The sequence below is a fragment of the Fistularia commersonii genome, chromosome 1, assembly GCF_037954325.1.
Source record: "Fistularia commersonii isolate RoL2024-O1a breed Wild chromosome 1, RoL_Fcom_v1.0, whole genome shotgun sequence".
Classification (NCBI taxonomy): Eukaryota; Metazoa; Chordata; class Actinopteri; order Syngnathiformes; family Fistulariidae; genus Fistularia; species Fistularia commersonii.
This window is the reverse complement of record NC_141284.1, coordinates 16,100,158-16,116,732: the sequence shown is the minus strand read 5'-3', so window position 1 is coordinate 16,116,732 and position 16,575 is coordinate 16,100,158. Positions and strand designations below refer to the sequence as shown.

Genomic DNA, 16,575 nt, shown 5'->3' with positions numbered 1-16,575 from the left:
CTTGAAAATAGATTTTTTTGATTGTTTTTTTTTTTTTCAACAAATATATTGCTGTTTGTAATGGTCTTAAAATGTGATTTTTTTTTTTTAGCTTTTTGTACAGGAAGGTAGAATTGAGGTGCGTGTCAACAAGATCATATTAAAACAGTTGTTTAGTAATAAAAAACTAACTTATTATTGTGTCTGAAGCTAAAATATAACAATGATCAAATCTCTTATATGTAATGATCTCATACAAGATAGACTATTTTACCATATATATGAATATATATATATATATATATATATATATATATATATAAACAAGTAATATTTCCATTAAAATTAATATACCAGTAAAAGAGATCTGTAAAAAGTCCAAGGTCCTCCAAATTCATTCTTTATTTATCCACTGACTGGGGCCAATTTAGAAATCATAGTAATGATGTATACTAGCAGTTGATCTGTCACACAAGAGGAATGTCAAAGTCACACTTTCAGCTCCACAAATAGTTCAACTGTATATTATATAGCCTTACTGAAAGACAGGAAATGAACAAAACAAAAAAAAGGTACACTTATCAAAATTATTGATGTTACAGAGGTTAAGTTTTCTTTTCCCAGGAAACAGTTCACACCTGCAGACGGTTCTTGTTGGATTCTCTCTGTGTATTCTCTCCAGGTTCTCCTTGCACAGTCCAAAAGTGGTCCGTAGGTTCATGGAAGACTCTAAATTGTTCATAGGTGTCAATTTTAGGATTATTGACAGGTGACAATGTATTAATATTTTTGTTTAAAAAAAGTACCAACCTCGTTGATTTTCGATCCTTTCCATGAAGAAGTGACGAAGCTGAACTTCCTGCCTGTGTGAGACCTTTGTGGAGGCGATTTTCTGGGGAAGATTCCAGTCCGGTTTTTTTCCTGCTGGTTGTTCACTGGTATCCCTACAGATGTCATCCGGTCTTCTCCTCCCTCAGTACTGCTGACTTTCAACAACAGCAGGATGAGCAGGAGCCGGTAACATCACACAGAATGTACTGACACATCATCACACAGTGTGAAGGCACTGCAGGTAAGTTCATTTGTCCTTACATAGGACACTGAATTTTCTGATTTTGACATCTCATTCAGTCTTTGACTTAACCTTGAAGTGTCCTCAGATGTAACCGTTTGAAGGCCTTACAGTGGCAGTCAAAACAAACCACACCAATGAGTGTGAAAATAGTGAATTTCTGTTGCAGAGCGCGATGCTGATGAGAATGAGATATAAAACTATCAACTTTTTTTGACAACTTCAGTGTTCAGTTTTTTTAAATAAAAAAAAGCACCTGGAAGGAGACACTGTGAAAAACAAAGTACATTTGAGGACATGGGGACCATCCATCCATCCATCATCTACTGCTTATCCTGCACATAGGGTCACAGGGATGCTGGAGCCCATCCTTGCTGTCACTCGGCAAGAGGCACGGTTCACCATGCTCATGCATTGCAGGGCCACATACAGAGACAAACGACCATTTACTTACTTTCCCATTTTTTTTCCAAATAACCATCTACGTGTTTTTGGACTGTGGGAGGAAAACTGCGAGCCCGGAGGAAACAGCACAGACAGCGGGAAAACATGCAAACACAGAAAGGCTCCCTGTGGTCCTTCATGCTGTGAGGCGGAAGCGCTAATCACTGTGCCATCGTGCTGCCCGACATGGGGACCAAATTGGAAATATCAAGTAGAGAGATGTCCATTGAGTCGCAGGCAAACAAAACTTTCTTTGCATGTTGAAGATGTTCCAACCCAAGATATACCTACCCAGAAAGGCAGGAAAAGACACCAGAAGGGTGAAGTCAAGGGTTCCCACCTGCACGTGTGCACCTGTACAATACATTCATGTAGTGTCGGCTGATGAGGCGGTGCACGTGTTCAGTACTGCAGCAGGCGGCGATAGTATACAGATACTCCCTTTGGGCCGGTGTGAGCGCTGAGTGCTGAAAAAGACAGTAGGCAGCTTGAGAAGGTAGCTATATTAATGAGGTCATGTTTTTATATTTACAGATAAAAAAGGAACTTAATGTATTGTGGTTTGCGGGTAACTTTTGTTGAAAATCCTCGCCGCCAGGGAGAGTTTGGCTAGAGGTAGATTGAAGTTTTTCCTTTTGTTATCTCACCAAAACTCAACGGGATGGCTCACCTTCAGGAAAGGCGCTGTGGCCACGGCTCTTGGGATCTGTATGGCCTTCTCCTCACACGTTTTTTCTCCTCTCGAGGGTGTTTGCCGGATTTTCTGTCTATTTCCGATGCCTGCTGCCGCTGAAGCAGTTAGAGAGATTTCTCATACGATCTGAATTAAGTTTGAGACGCAGTAAATTAGCTGGTAATTTGATGTCTAGCATATCAACTAGCCTGCAGCTAACACAGCTAGCTTCTTAAATAATCTGTGTGGGCTAGGCTAAATTTGCCTTGATGATAAAACTCAACATGTATCTCACGAACAGTTAACTTTTTCTTGTTCAAGTGCTTGATTGACCAGACTACCCTTTTTGTTTTGATTTAAAATAAATCTGAAAATAATGGAGTCCAGCAGCCGTGTGCTGACAGACTGCTGAGCTGAAACCTAATGTTGTCATCACAAAAAAAACATAGCTTTAGCTCTCAAACATTCTATGATTTATTAAATTCCCAACAGTAAATTTTGTTTCAGTTCAAATGATGTGTCTCCCTCACGGGCCTCTGAAGTCCATCATTTATTTGTTATCAAGCTATTTTCAAATGTTTAAAAAAAGCGCTTTAATAAAGCGCTTTAGCATTGTGTTTATTATTTTTAGTCTGTTTTTATTTTGTTTAAAGCTCCTGTCACGAGACAGCAGGTTTTCACGTGCTGACCTGGTTTCTCCAAGCTACAAGCTCAGCTCATGTCTGAAATGTATTTCGATACTGATTAGTTAAGTGAGATTCCTTACTGGCACTCTTCAGGTGTGACCTGAGTCAGGTTTAGGTGTAGTGTTTCTCCTGGTTCCCATTGACGCTCCTCCCCGGCCTATGACCCACATTAAAACTCAATTTTCTCAGCTTTAAGGATCAGTTACAGAATAAACCAAAAACAAAAGCGGAACAGCAAAATGAAAAATTTTGAGCGGATTTTTTTTTTTCTTGTTTTCCCTATCAATCTTGACCTTGCATCTTTCTATGGGGACATTAATTCTTGAGTGGAATACTCATAATATTTTACTCCTCTGACATTTGGCATTAAGACTTCATAGCACCAGCTACTGGCTGCCTGGTAAAGTGCCACACATTATTCTGAACAACATGAAAAATAATCACATTTTGGCAAAAATAAAAGTCAAATTGATATTTGATCTAGACTAAACCAATAACATATTTTTGCCCCGAACCCTTACAGCCCCACCCCCTTCCAGATGACTTCCAGTGGGTCACCTATGGTCCTCTGAGGGAACACGTGAGTGGTGTTTGGGTTACAGGAAGTAACAGGAAGTAAAGTTCCATTGTCCTCAAACGGACATTACTGAATTAGCAGCTCAATAGCTTGTTCATAATGGAAATTACTTCAGAACCCCCCCCTCCACCCACTTCTGAAAAAATCCACATTCTTCCCTAAAATAAATGATAATGTTGGACTAAGATGATACTTGTTTTATAGAGCATATTAAAATTGAAATGATTATATGTGCAGAATATGTGTAGCTAGAAAACAATATAGCAGAAAATACTTGTTAACTTCTGTTCCAAGATGATGTAACATTTGACATTTGACTGATCCCAAAGAGGAACAGAACACTAAGAAATGATCTGAAACTGCATCTCAGCTCCCAGGAGGTTGATCATCCATCAGTTACTTTATCTGTTTTGTACTGAGGACATTGAAGTGAACCTACCCTTCTGCGAGGCATCCCCTCCAGACCTGCAACGTACATCTTATCTTATCATAGAGTCAAAAAGTGAACTTGAGCACAAACAGACTCATCCAAAGAACAGACATGATTTACCTTGGGTTGTTATTGTCCTGGTGGGTCCCCTGAACCACCTGATCCACTGCAAATGTTACTCTCTTCATGGCTCGTCTGTTGTGGAAGACGAAAGTGTAAAGGCGAGTGCCACCAGGAGCTTTGGTGGGTGTGTCCTTTCACCAGAGCAGGTGTCACATCAAACCTTCTCTTATTTAATCCTCTTCTTGTTCAATCATTTGTGTCCAAATTTATGATAATAGATGTGATAATTTATTTAATAAGCTGGAATTAACTCCTGGTTCCCCTTTTTTCCTTTTTCAGACAAGTAATTTAGTTTTGTTTTAAATGGTTGTGGAGTAAATAACAATAATACATGCTGGTGTCAGAAATAAGTGGATTAATAATCCATGTGTCAGTTTCATCAAACTGCTGACATAACTGTTTTGTATATGTGGACACGGGGCCGTTTCTAGCTTTGTTGGGGCCCTATGCAAAATGCTGTTTGTGGGGCCCTGTTTATAAGATATCCACAAAGATAAGATAATCTATGACATTTTAAGAGGAAAATAGACTAGGGTCTATTAGGGTCAACCCTCTCCAATTAAAATACAACATTAACCTAACCAAGCAACTTGAACTGGTATAATAGGAAATAATCAACATGTTTCCCCTATAGGTTAATAAACAAAAACTGATGCAGTGTTCCAAAAAGATTTATTTTGTGTTACAAAAATAACATTCTTCCAACAAAATCTAAATAAGAATAATATTACTGTTGAGGTAGCATGAAAGCTTTGATGTGTAACACAAGGCTTTTCAGGAAAACTCAAGATCTTCAGCCATATTTTTGGGTGTTGCACATGGTGAGCAGAAATCAACATGTAACCGAAGATAGAATCCCAATCAACCAGTGTATTCTAAACTGTCACCTTGCAAACAAACCAACAATAAGAATCGATGCCACATTACTTTTAAAGGAATCATATACAACCAGGTAACATGATCACGTAACTTTTGGATCATTATCTGTGTCAGTGCAATCCCCTGTTTCCTGGCTTTTGTAGACACAAAGCCATGATATCACGACAGCTGATTGCCAATCTCATGATTGATGTGGAATATTGTTAAGTCCCATGGATGTGTGTTACCATTTTTACCAGTATTCTATTCAAATAAGTCCAGTTTAAGATAAATACAAGAACAGATATTTAGGAGTAATTGATAAACTCAGAACAATCACACACTGCCTTAAATATTCATGGTGGCAGACACTAGGGGCGGTGCCTCTCACCCCACAGGACAGTGAGCCAGGGCCGTGATTTACTTGCCGGGCATTTCTGGCACCAGGTTTTCCTTTGTGAGGTTGGTTAAGGACTAAAGGAATAAAGTTTGAACTCGAATTAGTCGCCTGGGGGTGGGGCTTGATGATGATTGCCTGGTACCTGGGCCTGCAACCACAGGGCAGGACTGGGTTCAGCCCGAATCCAATGTGGGTCCCCCTTCCCTTGGGCTCACCAAGCATAAGAGGGGCCAATGTCTTTAAGTGAAGAAATTCAAATCCAGTTGCCAAGACAAGAGGATTTCAACAAGGATTCACCATGACCTGGATGATCGAGAACCTCCGTAGAGATGTCACTTAAATTCATATGCAAGTCAAGGCAGGTGAGTGATTAAGTGCACAGTGGGGTAAAAATACGTATTAAGTCGGACACCAATTGTGCAAGGTCTCCCATTTCAAAAGATGAGAGGCCTGTAATTTTCATCATACGTAAACTTGAGACTGAGAGAGACAGACTGCGAAAAAAAAAAAATCACAGTCTGTTTCTTAAAGAATTTATTTGCAAATTATGGTGGAAAAATAAGTATTTTGTCAAGAACAAAAGTTCATCTCAATACTCTCTTATATACACTTTGTTGGTTATGAGAAAGGACAAATGTTTTCTGTAAGTCTTCACAAGGTTTTCAAATACTGTTGCTCATATTTTCCCCCATTCCTCCATGCAGATCTCCTCGGGAGCAGTGATGTTTTGGGGCGGTCGCCGGGCAACATGGATTTTCAGCTCCCTCCAAAGATTTTCTATGGGGTTGAGATCTGGAGACTGGCTAGGCCACTCCAGGACCTTGAAATGCTTCTTAAGAAGCCACTCCGTTGCCCAGGCGGTGTGTTGGGGATCATTGTCATGCTGAAAGACCTAGCCACGATTCATCTCCAATGGCCTTGCCGATGAAAGGAGGTTTACACTCAAAATCTCACAATACATGGCCCTGTTCATTCTTTCCTTTGCACGGATCAGTCCTCCTGGTCCTTTTGCAGAAACACAACCCCAAAGCATGATGTTTCCACCGCCATGCTTCACAGTTGGTATGGTGTTACTTGGAAGCATTCTTTCTCCTCCAAACACAAGTTGAGTTTATCGAAAAGTTCTATTTTGGTTTCATCTGACCATAGGACATTCACCTAATCCTCTTCTGGATCATCCAAATGCTCTCTAGCAAACTTCAGACGAGCCTAGACATGTACTGTCTTAAGCAGGGGGACACATCGAGCACTGCAGGATTTGAGTCCCTGGCAGTTTAGTGTGTTACTGATGGTAGCCTTTGTTACTTTGCTCCCTTCTCTCTGCAGGTCATTCACTAGGCCCCCCCCACGTGGTTCTGGGATTTTTGCTCACCGTTCTTGGAGTCATTTTGATCCCATGGGGTGAGATCTTGCGTGGAGCCCCAGATCAAGGGAGATTATCGGTGGTCTTGGATGTCTTCCATTCTCTAATAATTGCTCCCACAGATTATTTCTTCCCACCAAGCTCCTTACCTATTGCAGATTCAGCCTTCCCAGCCTGGTGCAGGTCTAGAATTTTGTTTCTGGAGTCCTTTGACAGCTCTTTGGTCTTGCCCAGATTGGAGTATGACTGTTTGAGTTTGTGCACAGGTGTCTTTTATTCTTTTCAAACAGGTGCCATTAATACAGGTAACGTATGGAGGACTAAGGTGCCTCTTACAAAAGAAGTTACAGGTCTGTGAGAGCCAGAAATCTTGCTTGTTTGTAGGTGACCAAATACTTCTTTTCCACCATAATTTGCAAATAAATTCTTTAAAAATCAGATAATGTGATTTTCTGGATTTCTTTTTCGCATTCTGTCTTTCATAGCTGAAGTGTACCTATGATGAAAATTACAGGCCTCTCTCATCTTTTTCAGTGGGAGAACTTTCCCAATTGGTGTCTGACTAAATACCCCTGTATGTGTTCTTAAGGACACTCACTTTAGAAATCTACAATAAAGTATGTCATGTGATTTATTTATGCTAGACTTTCATCATTCCCCCAACCCTCATCATGAAAACAAGCTTACCTTTACAATCCCCTTTAAGTCATCTTCACTTATTTTCTTCTTCATTTACATTTTCTGCACCAGATAGATGGATTATTTTTGACACCATATTTGAGGCTGTGATTCTTGGTGCCATTGAGTTTGGTTCGCTGTCCTATGTTTACAATTAAAATGGAGTTTAGAAATAATAAAGAGTCTTCCCTCTGAGGGGGGGGGGGGTAGTTGGGAAAGTCCAGTTATATTTGTACAGTCTGCTTACAGCAAGAAACAGCTTTGTCAATATTTATCAAGAGTCCATAACGAATCCAATGAGATCAGGCTATGCACCATATTTTGAAAATCACGTTAACCAGAAGTTGATATATCTGGTATCGAGCTCAGGAATTCCTACTAAAAAACTACATGTAACCAATAGTTTAGGCAAAATGTATAAATTAAAGGGTCACGCCAGTAAACTATGGTGATGTGGCCCAGAACAAAGTGGAACTAGTTTTTAAAAGACACAAAGCAGGTTAAAGGCGCTGTTGCAACTGGAAGTTGGAAGCTTTGGGTGATAAGCTGACTTGACAGACACAAATGGATGAAATGTGATTTGGAGAGTTGAGAGTAAATACTTTTTTTTTTTCAATTTGAATTTAAGTTGACAACCGAGTGATAATCATAGATTTTAAATCAATTTGGGTTTCATTATCTCTTAATCCAGCATCTTAATTACCAATTGTTTTAATTTTAATGAGGATTCAGTGCTAATTCAGGGTAGCTTGAAAATTTCAATATAGGATTCATTATTAAAGTCAGATTTCATTTTATGGTTTTAAATATGAACTCCAGCATATAAGATTGCTGTTTTTTAATATGTTAATTTGAGAAGAATAATAGGTTTATTGGCTAATTTTAAATATTAAGAAAAGGGTTGGTACAAAGACAAAAAATTGAACAGTAACCAACATGAACAAAATGACAAAAAAATACAAATTGGAATCTAGACAATTCAATTTGAAACTGAGATTGTGGGCTTTTATGAGGTTAAGAAAAATGATTTGTTTGAAGCTTGTGAAAGGTGCGACTTACCTAACATTACTTCTATAAATAAAAGCATCTTACTCTGACAAATACACGAACCATCTGACATAAAAAGGATGTTTATGTGTAACTTTTCATGAGTTAATGATCAGCAGCAGCATCAGTACATCCACTTGTACACTCACTTTCTGCAAAATCACTTCTTCCCTGTTTTTACAGATTATTTGGAAACGGAGACATCATTTACATCAAAATCAACAAGAAATGACCTGGAAAAATAATCTCTTTTTTTTTTAAATGGAATAGAATGGGCTAAAAATGTTTTTTTGTTATTTTTTAAAAAAAAAGCCTTATCATAATTTAAGGAAAATGCTAAAAATATCAATTTGTTATATTCAATAAAATATGAAAGTGAGCCATTTTTAATGAATTACTAATAAGCAAGATAGTACAGATCGTAATCCCTTTCAGCAGCAGTTTGTGTCCAAACAGCATGACAATTTTTCAGACTTCTGGCCTGAAAATCAAGTTTGACAATTTCTAGCTTTCAAAAGTCAGATAAAAAAATGTTCCTTCAACGGCTCCACCCTCATCCTCTTCCTCACCTCCCCATCATTGACAAAAATAACATCATGAATTGAACCCCGACATAATCTGAAGTCAGCAGAGTTAGCAGATTAACTTTATCAACAACAACATTTTTAAAAATAATAATAATACTAACAATTTACTTGTAGGTTTGAGTGCAAATAGCAGCACCTTTTTCTGGTCAAAAGAAACATAGCCACATTTTGTGACTGATTGGCCGACCGTGAAGGGACGGGACTAATCAGAGGAGGTAATCCCTGCTCTCTGTGGGGGAACCCACCTTGGTTCTGCACCGGTGAAATAACCAGTCAACCACTTACATTTGAAGAAGTAATTTCTTCCCTATTTTGTGTCTCGTACAGGCGCCTTGCTGTCTCATCCCCACTGCAGAGATCCAGCAAAGCAGTAGGGATAAGACAGCAAGACAACCGACAAGATGGGAGCAAGTTGCCCCCACCAGCATGCCCCCTTTGCCAGAGAAAGGGGACCCTCGAGCACATACTAAGTTGCTGATGCTTGCCTGTGCAGGTAAGAGTGCAGAGGCTTTGCCGGACAGTTCCTGTGCAGAACCTACACTGCACTCAGCACCACAGGAGAGAGAAGGAAGAGGGCCATCTTCAACAACACAGAGGCAGCAGAGAAAACCTCTAGTTGGCTCTGGATTAAGAGGGCGGATCCGTGGTGAAGAGCTGCTCAGGGAAAAGTTGAGGCCTGATCAACCTCAGCTGGGTCACCTGAGAGAGGGTGTCAGATGTTCGAAAGACCTGAAACATCCAATGATCTCAGGTACATCACTGATGATGTGCCCTAGCTATGCATCAGAGTATGTTTTACTACAACTTTCCCCAAATTTCGGTTTTCCATATTTTTTAATCAAAACAAGGAGTGGGGAAAAAAGCAGACCTTGAAATGGTTAAAGAAATGCACTGTCATTGAGATCCCGCCTTGGAAGGAGAGTCACATGAAACTGAAAGGCAGAAACAGGAAATACATCATGGAATAACCTCGGCTCCACCGGAGGCACCCCGACCGTGTTATACATTCTTGTCGGCCTGATGGATTCATAATGATTTATCCTTTATTAATCCCCTTGGGGAAATTCGTTCTCTGCAATTAACCCATCATGGATGAACCATGAGCAGTAGGCATGCCGTCGACCAGCGCCAGGGGAGCAGTTGGGGATTCAGTGTCTTGCTCTACAACACTTCGACACATTAGGAAGAGCTGGGAATCAAACCAGAAATGTTCGGTTCCAAAGATGATGGCTCTACCTCCTCCGCCATGCCGCCCCAAATCAGAATCAGTCAGAATCGCAGGAAAACAATTTTCAGATCTTTTGTCGTTAAGAGCATCCTGGTTGGTTTTCACCTTTCATTGCGATCCTGATCACAGTAAAAGTGCATCCTTTTGCTATCAGTCTCCCTCCCAGACACAGTCACACTCCTGCAGCGGGTTCCTGTGGCGCATAGTGGTTACCACGGCGATGCGATTGTGAGACAAGTGCCTAAGTTGATGGATGAGCTGGCGGACACCGGGGCTGGGCCAGGGGTGTCCGTTCAGGTAGTCCCGCAGGATGAAAGAGCGCTCCACCAGCAACTCCAAGCGGACCAGGTGGCGCAAGCGCTGCAGACAAAGCAAGTCCTTCTCTGGCTCCCGGCGGAAGAACCTGCCCGACAAAAACAGGCCGAACTGTCACATGGGAAATGTTCTCGTAGAGTGTCTTCTCACACCTGGCAAGCAACTGGTCGGAATTTTAGCAAAACCTTATCGGAATATCAGGATCCGTTTTTCCATTTTAGCTACATTTTAGGAGAAAATTGGTAAAGTAAGAAATTAACTGTTGATTATTAAATTAAAAATAAACTAATGATTAAATATTTTATCCGTCATGTGGGTAGTTATTTGCTCAATATTACAGCACATTTATTTTTCTTCTATAGGTCTCCTTTTTGCCAGCGTGTCAGTAGACCCAATGGTTGTGGAAAATTGTTTTTCAGAAATATTTTGCAGTTGACTTCTGGATTATTGTTTTATTTCTGGCAAAACATCTAGCGTCACTTTGAGTTTGATGTAATTTGGTTTTCATTTTTTTTTTTTCCTTTTTTAAAGCATTTTTTGCCCCTAAACTTCAAGATTATGTTATATATATTTTTTAATTATCTGTCTAGTAATTCTTTGCTCCTTTTTGACCCGGCTATAGGAATTTTACCAGAAAATGAGGATGAAAACCACCTTGAAACTGGAGGGAAAAGGCCACGAGGAAGAAATAGAACAAAGGGGCAGAAAAGTATCCCATTATTGGCAAGGAAAAGTTCTGATGAACATAGGGCAGAGCTACCGGATGCAGAGTGTTCTGAGTTGAGGGAACAACATGGGGATCCGTCTGCAGAGGCTGCCGCTGGATCGGTTCTGTTCGATGTCTAGGTGCTTCAGCGCTGGCACTTTAGGGGCGATGGAGTCCAGGTCCTTGAGTGTGATGGCAACCCGCAGTGTCAGCCGGGTCACGCTGGATGGGATGGTGGTGGTGTAGATGGAGAGGGAGTTCCCACCTGAACACAACAGGGGAGGGTCATTTGTGATATTGGCATATTCTGGATTTTATCCATTGACCAGTGGTTACAATCAACTTTTTAAGTGCACAAACTACTGTTCTAAAAATTAGTTAGCGCCAAATGAAGCACCTTTTGAGAGTAGCCCTCATATATGTAAGGTGGGATTTATCTGTTGTATGGTTTGATCAACTGAAGTTACCAAAAAGGTTTATTTTACTGGGCCATGTAAGTCTTTGCTGTTGTTGTAGACTGTGCATTTTAACGACAGAAAACTTTTTTCCACCAAACATTTGGTAAAAAATGCTAACTGCAAAAAACTTTTTCGACGTGAAATTCCTGATGTCTGTTTTTAACTGTTCAGACTGAGGCCTTCTACAGTTTTTGGGATCATTTGATTCAATGTCTGGGGCTCCTGGCAGGTCACCTGACCCATGCCCAGGCAGGTGAGGTGTTGTCAGGCTCACCGACAATGCTGAGGGTCTCCAGCTGCTGCAGGGTGCTGAGCCAAGACGGCAGGCAGCATTCCACCCCCTCGTGGATGTAGCAGTACCTGATGGTGAGCGAGCGCAGCGAAGTCAGGCCCTGCAGGGCGTTCTCGGCCAGGATGGGCTCAGGGTAGTCTACCAGCTCCAGGGTGGTCAGCGTCAGACCCTCATACTGAGACACTCCTGGAGGGTAGACCCGGGGTCAGTAAACGGCTCTGCAGTTCCCTCAAGCAGCGCTTGTAGTCAGAAAACAAATGTGACCTCCCAGAAAAACAACCCGGCTGGAGACTGAAGAGCAGAGCCCCTACATTCTGAAAGTTTCCCAACTATTTTTAGTTCACGTTGATATTTTTGTCATTTTATTTTGCTGACAATACAGTTTATCCAACTCCACGACAGGTTTGAGACAAGTGTGTGAGACATGTGTGTTGCAGGTTAGTAATTTAAAGTAATTTATCCTTTATTATGAGTGTCTGAAACAGATGTGTGACATAGGAGTGTTGCAAGTTATCATGATATCTGTATGTGTGGGTGTGTGCCTGGCAAGTGGGTTGTGAGGTAGGTTTATTGCAAGTTAGTAAGGTGGGTGTCTGAGTGAGAGACAGGTATGTTGCAAGTTAGTAAGGTGTGTGTGTGTGTGTGTGTGTGTGTGTGTTGACAGGTCTGTGCGGCCTCACCTGGCCGCTCCGGCTGCGGGGGGCTCATGTAGTCGTCGGGCAGCGGCTCGTCCAGCTCCCCTCTCATCCCCCACGACAGGTGCGTCAGCCTCTTAAGGCGAAGCAGCAGGCGGTGCAAGACGTCTCGGGGCACCATTCCCACGGTGTCCAGCCCGTAGCTCGTAGCTCCATGCGGGTGGAACAGCAAGAACCGCAGGCTGACCAGCTCCACCACGGTGTCGATGAACTCCACCAGGCAGCGCAGCTGGACGTTGCACACGCTGAGGTGCGTCAGCTGGCCGCACAACGGCTCCGTGACGCTGCGCCTCAGCATGGGCTCGTCCCAGCCGGCGTTCCGCACGCCAAGCTCTCTCAGCTCGGGGAACAGCACCAGGTGGTCCAGGTAAGTCTCCTTGTACGACCGCCCGGCGTTCACGAAGACGATAGCGGTGAGCGACGGCAGGAATTTGACCAGCCGCCGCCACTCCTTCCGCCGCAAGTGTCTGACCGCCACCCGGGTGAGCTTGCGGCGGGTCAGCGTGTCCCAGAAGCCGTCGGTGTAGCGACGCAAGTTGGACAGCATCACGGTGTCGTTCCGCCACAATGACGGGTGGTCGGCTAGCTTCCGGAGGGCCCGGCAGCAGCTGCGCACGGCGTGCTTGTCCTCCGTGCTCAGGTAGCTGAACACCGACACCCACAGCTCCGGGGGGAGCGGCGGAAGCCCTGCCATCAGTCCCGCGGCAGGAGAAGGCTCAGCGGGGGAGGGAGCCGGGGAGAAAAGCGGCGGGACATCGGGCCCAGATCCCCGGAGCTGTGTTTATACGACAGCCGCCGACGGTTCCACTTCTCTCTTTTTAGCTTTATTTCACAGACGACAACACAAGTTGACGCTTCCATCCGTCGGCTTGTGACTCACTGTGATGACGACAGAGGTGCTGACGTGACTACTGGTCCCATCACACTCAAAGTTACACAGTAACGCCTCACAGGGGAAACAGGTAATACAAAATTCACCGAGCTGTGGTCATAATGGACGTCACGGTGAATGTTACACAATTTAATAGGTCGAACAACCGTTTTTTTTTTCCCCCCCCAAATTTTTGCAGTAATTTATTTGTCTTCGGTTCATACCAAAGACGATATTTTAATGGAATTATTACATTTTTAATTATTTACATAAAGGTTATTAATTCGTAATCCCTTTTGTTAAGAATATAATATGATGATCACAGAAAAGCCTTTATTTCCTCCAATTTCAGTTTTCTGACATCATTCAATCCTTACAGTCATGCTGCTGCTTTTCCATGGAGACAAATGAAGGAACAATGACATCACAGCCCGTTGAACGCGACAGGGTTAACAATAACCTTGTGCTTGGACTGTCATGGATTTATTAAAATATAATAGATACTGTATATTGTAAGGTTTCAATGAAGACACCTACAACGAGGCTTCACTCGTATAACCATTCTAGACACCGCGCTCCACATCACTACGTCTACATTTTCCAAATGTTCCTGAATATGCCCTCCACCAGGGTATTTGCCATGGTCTCCGCCTCTTGATCTGGCAGAGAGTAGGCCTAGTCTATGATAGAGAGTACGCAGCAGTCACCCTTGGCTGAACAATGGAAAAAGTCCTACTACATCCACCATTGTATAGTTATTCTATTGCCTATCTATATATTTTATATGTATTGTCTATTCTATACAGTTTTATATTTGTATTGTCCAGGACTACAGATGGAAATTAGCTATGAGGTGTAATCTGGTACAAACATCTCTGCCTCTGTGCTTAATGAATTTGTACACTGTCCTAATAAACTTCTAAACAAACAAACAAACAAACCATAGAACACCTGGCGGAGAGTTTTCATAACCCCCAAAGTAACCCCTCTGCGGCTCCATGCATGGCTTTGAGCACCCCTTCCCGCAGGCCTTTGGGGATCACCACCTCTCACCATCTCTCCTCTCTTGTTGCAGGCTTTTCCTACACCCGCTGCAGCACGTAAAACATGGCCCACAGCCCTTTGGTTGTTGTGGAGAAAGCTGCCACCTCTTTCCACGGTGGCCGCTGCAGTGCCTCAACCCATTGCAGAACAGGCCTCAGGTCCTGTTGCTGTCTCCCCACTACCGTGTCCACCGTCCCCAACCCCTAGCATAGGAGCTCCTCTCCCTGCCACCTAGAGGACCCCTCTTCCTCCTCCTCAGCCTGCAGCTCTCTCTCTCTCTTTTTTTTTTTTTTTGCAGTGACCACCCTTTAGCTGCACATGGCCGATTGAAGAGAGAACATCAGAATTTGTGTGTTATGCCCCAACCCAGTGTTCGAAGTTGAAGTCGTAAGCTTGGAGCTCATCCAACTACCTGGGCACCTGCCCCTGCGGCTCTTTGAACGTGATGAGCCACTGTAGGACGGAATAACTCGTTTCCCACTGTGAGCCTCAAACCAAGAGCTTGACTGACAAAATCACTGCTTGGAGCTCCCTGCGTGTGACACAGTACCGCATCTCGTGCTTCTTGAACGCACGGCTTAAGTACGCAGCAACCCGTTCCCCTCCTGACCCCACCTGAGATAGCACACCCCCCGCGCCAATGCTGCTATTTTAGATGAAAGACAATGTTGGGTCAGCTGGAGCCAGCACCGGAGCCTCACTCAGGGCCTGCCCACTAATCCATTCACAAAAAATCTCTGCCCTTTTGTAACAGCTGAAACAGGGTTGTAACCATGCAGACAAGACCCTTAACAAACCTGATAGTACAAGGACAAGCCCAAGAAACATTTTAGCTGTCATTTGTGGGAATGGGCCAGTCAGAGACGACTTACACCTTCTTCCTGGTGCCGATGCCCTCACCCCCCACTTTGTGCCCAAGGAAGTGCACCTCTTGCTGCATATAATGGCACTTGTCTGGGTGTAAATGCAGGCCAGCTGTTTGGATCCTGCCCAACACCACCCGCTGGGAAGCCAGAGCAGCCTCGAAGGCACTGCCATGCACCAGGATGTTGTCTAGATATACGAGACACTGCTCCCGGGGTACTCCAGCCAGCGCCTTGTCCATTGACCTGGCAAAGGTGGCAGGAGTGTTACACAACCCGAAAGGAAGGACCTTAAACTGCCACAGACACGACTGGTGCAGAAAGCTGTCTTGGCCCTCAACGCAGCTGCGAGAGGCACTTGGTAATAGCCGCTCCGGAAGTCCACGAATGGGAACCAGGAAGAACCTGAGACCAGCTCCAGTGACTCATCACTGCGGGGCAGAAGGCATGAGTCTTTCCAAGTTTGCAGCAAAGCTGCCAGCCAACCCTCTTTGGCACCATGACAACTGCTGCTATCCAGAGACTGTCTGAAGGATCAAGGATGTCGCCCTGCAGCATTTTAATCACCACTTCATCACAAACCCGTTGACGAAGGGGTAGATGCAAGCGCTGAGGGCAACACTTGATGGGCTGCACATCCCCTGTGTCTATCTCATGCTATACCAGATGTGTTCGCCCCACCTCCACATCACTCAGTGCAAAAAAGTCACGAAACTGCCAAAGCTACCTGCAACAGCTGCTGCTCCTGCCACTATCGGTCCAGGCCGCCACCATTCCTCCTCCATACCCCCCCCCCCTTTTTTTTCTAACTTGGTGGCAGCTAGGGCTGAGCAGCTGTGGAGAGTTCCCCCCTGGGGCAGGAGGAGCAATTGCTGCTCTGGGGAAAAGACAACTGAAACAGGGGTCTAGGGATGGGTTGAAGCGCGACAGTCTCCATGGCAGTCATCATAGGACGGACAGGGGGTGTGTCCGGGAGTACCCTGGGAAACAATGTGACCGCTTGACCCTCCCGAAAGCTCACTGTCCCTTTCAGGAGATCCTGCAACCTGCAACCCTCAAAAAGTCCAGACCCAGGCTACAATCCAGAACGGCCACACCTCCAGCAGACCCTGGGCTCCGGGCGTGTCCTGCGTGTCGGCTGGAGTGCCTAAGCCTTCAACAGCTTATTTACTTCACTAACCCATGC

The 16,575-nt window shown here is 43.7% G+C and overlaps 2 protein-coding genes across 4 annotated transcripts; both read right to left on the bottom strand.

Moving 5' to 3' along the window:
• Positions 1-372: 372 nt before the first annotated feature.
• On the bottom strand, positions 373-4,087 carry fam216a (family with sequence similarity 216 member A). Of its 3 annotated transcripts, none has more exons than XR_015106693.1 (6): positions 3,982-4,087; positions 3,871-3,896; positions 2,166-2,284; positions 1,836-1,962; positions 790-961; positions 373-708 (listed from the first exon to the last, which is right to left on the bottom strand). XR_015106693.1 is itself a non-coding variant. In XM_086153661.1 (6 exons), exons 1-6 carry the CDS (start codon positions 4,047-4,049, stop codon positions 697-699), a joined length of 528 nt encoding a protein of 175 aa, XP_086009787.1. In that variant the 5' UTR covers positions 4,050-4,081; the 3' UTR covers positions 373-696. The 3 variants fall into 3 exon arrangements, 1 of the variants encoding a protein (XP_086009787.1); XR_015106697.1 differs by having other exon boundaries at positions 790-965; positions 2,166-2,315; positions 3,982-4,048; XM_086153661.1 differs by having other exon boundaries at positions 790-965; positions 3,982-4,081.
• Positions 4,088-9,732: 5,645 nt separating this feature from the next.
• On the bottom strand, positions 9,733-16,188 carry LOC147237580 (uncharacterized). The gene is made up of 4 exons (XM_086151165.1): positions 12,597-16,188; positions 11,899-12,102; positions 11,221-11,431; positions 9,733-10,548 (listed from the first exon to the last, which is right to left on the bottom strand). Exons 1-4 carry the CDS (start codon positions 13,303-13,305, stop codon positions 10,296-10,298), a joined length of 1,377 nt encoding a protein of 458 aa, XP_086007291.1. The 5' UTR covers positions 13,306-16,188; the 3' UTR covers positions 9,733-10,295.
• Between the last annotated feature and the right edge of the window lie 387 nt (positions 16,189-16,575).

Bases quoted from the DNA above. Each gene is read 5' to 3' on its own strand.
- fam216a (XM_086153661.1), bottom strand. From the start codon at position 4,049: ATGAAGAGAGTAACATTTGCAGTGGATCAGGTGGTTCAGGGGACCCAC. The intron at 3,897-3,981 runs GTAAATCATGTC...TGTACGTTGCAG, and splicing joins CAGGACAATAACAACCCAAG to GTCTGGAGGGGATGCCTCGC. The intron at 966-1,835 runs GTGGGAACCCTT...TGTTGTTGAAAG, and splicing joins GTACAGGTGCACACGTGCAG to TCAGCAGTACTGAGGGAGGA.
- LOC147237580 (XM_086151165.1), bottom strand. From the start codon at position 13,305: ATGGCAGGGCTTCCGCCGCTCCCCCCGGAGCTGTGGGTGTCGGTGTTC. The intron at 11,432-11,898 runs GTGAGCCTGACA...TGTTGTGTTCAG, and splicing joins GGAGACCCTCAGCATTGTCG to GTGGGAACTCCCTCTCCATC. The intron at 10,549-11,220 runs GTAGCTCTGCCC...TTTGTCGGGCAG, and splicing joins CTCAGAACACTCTGCATCCG to GTTCTTCCGCCGGGAGCCAG.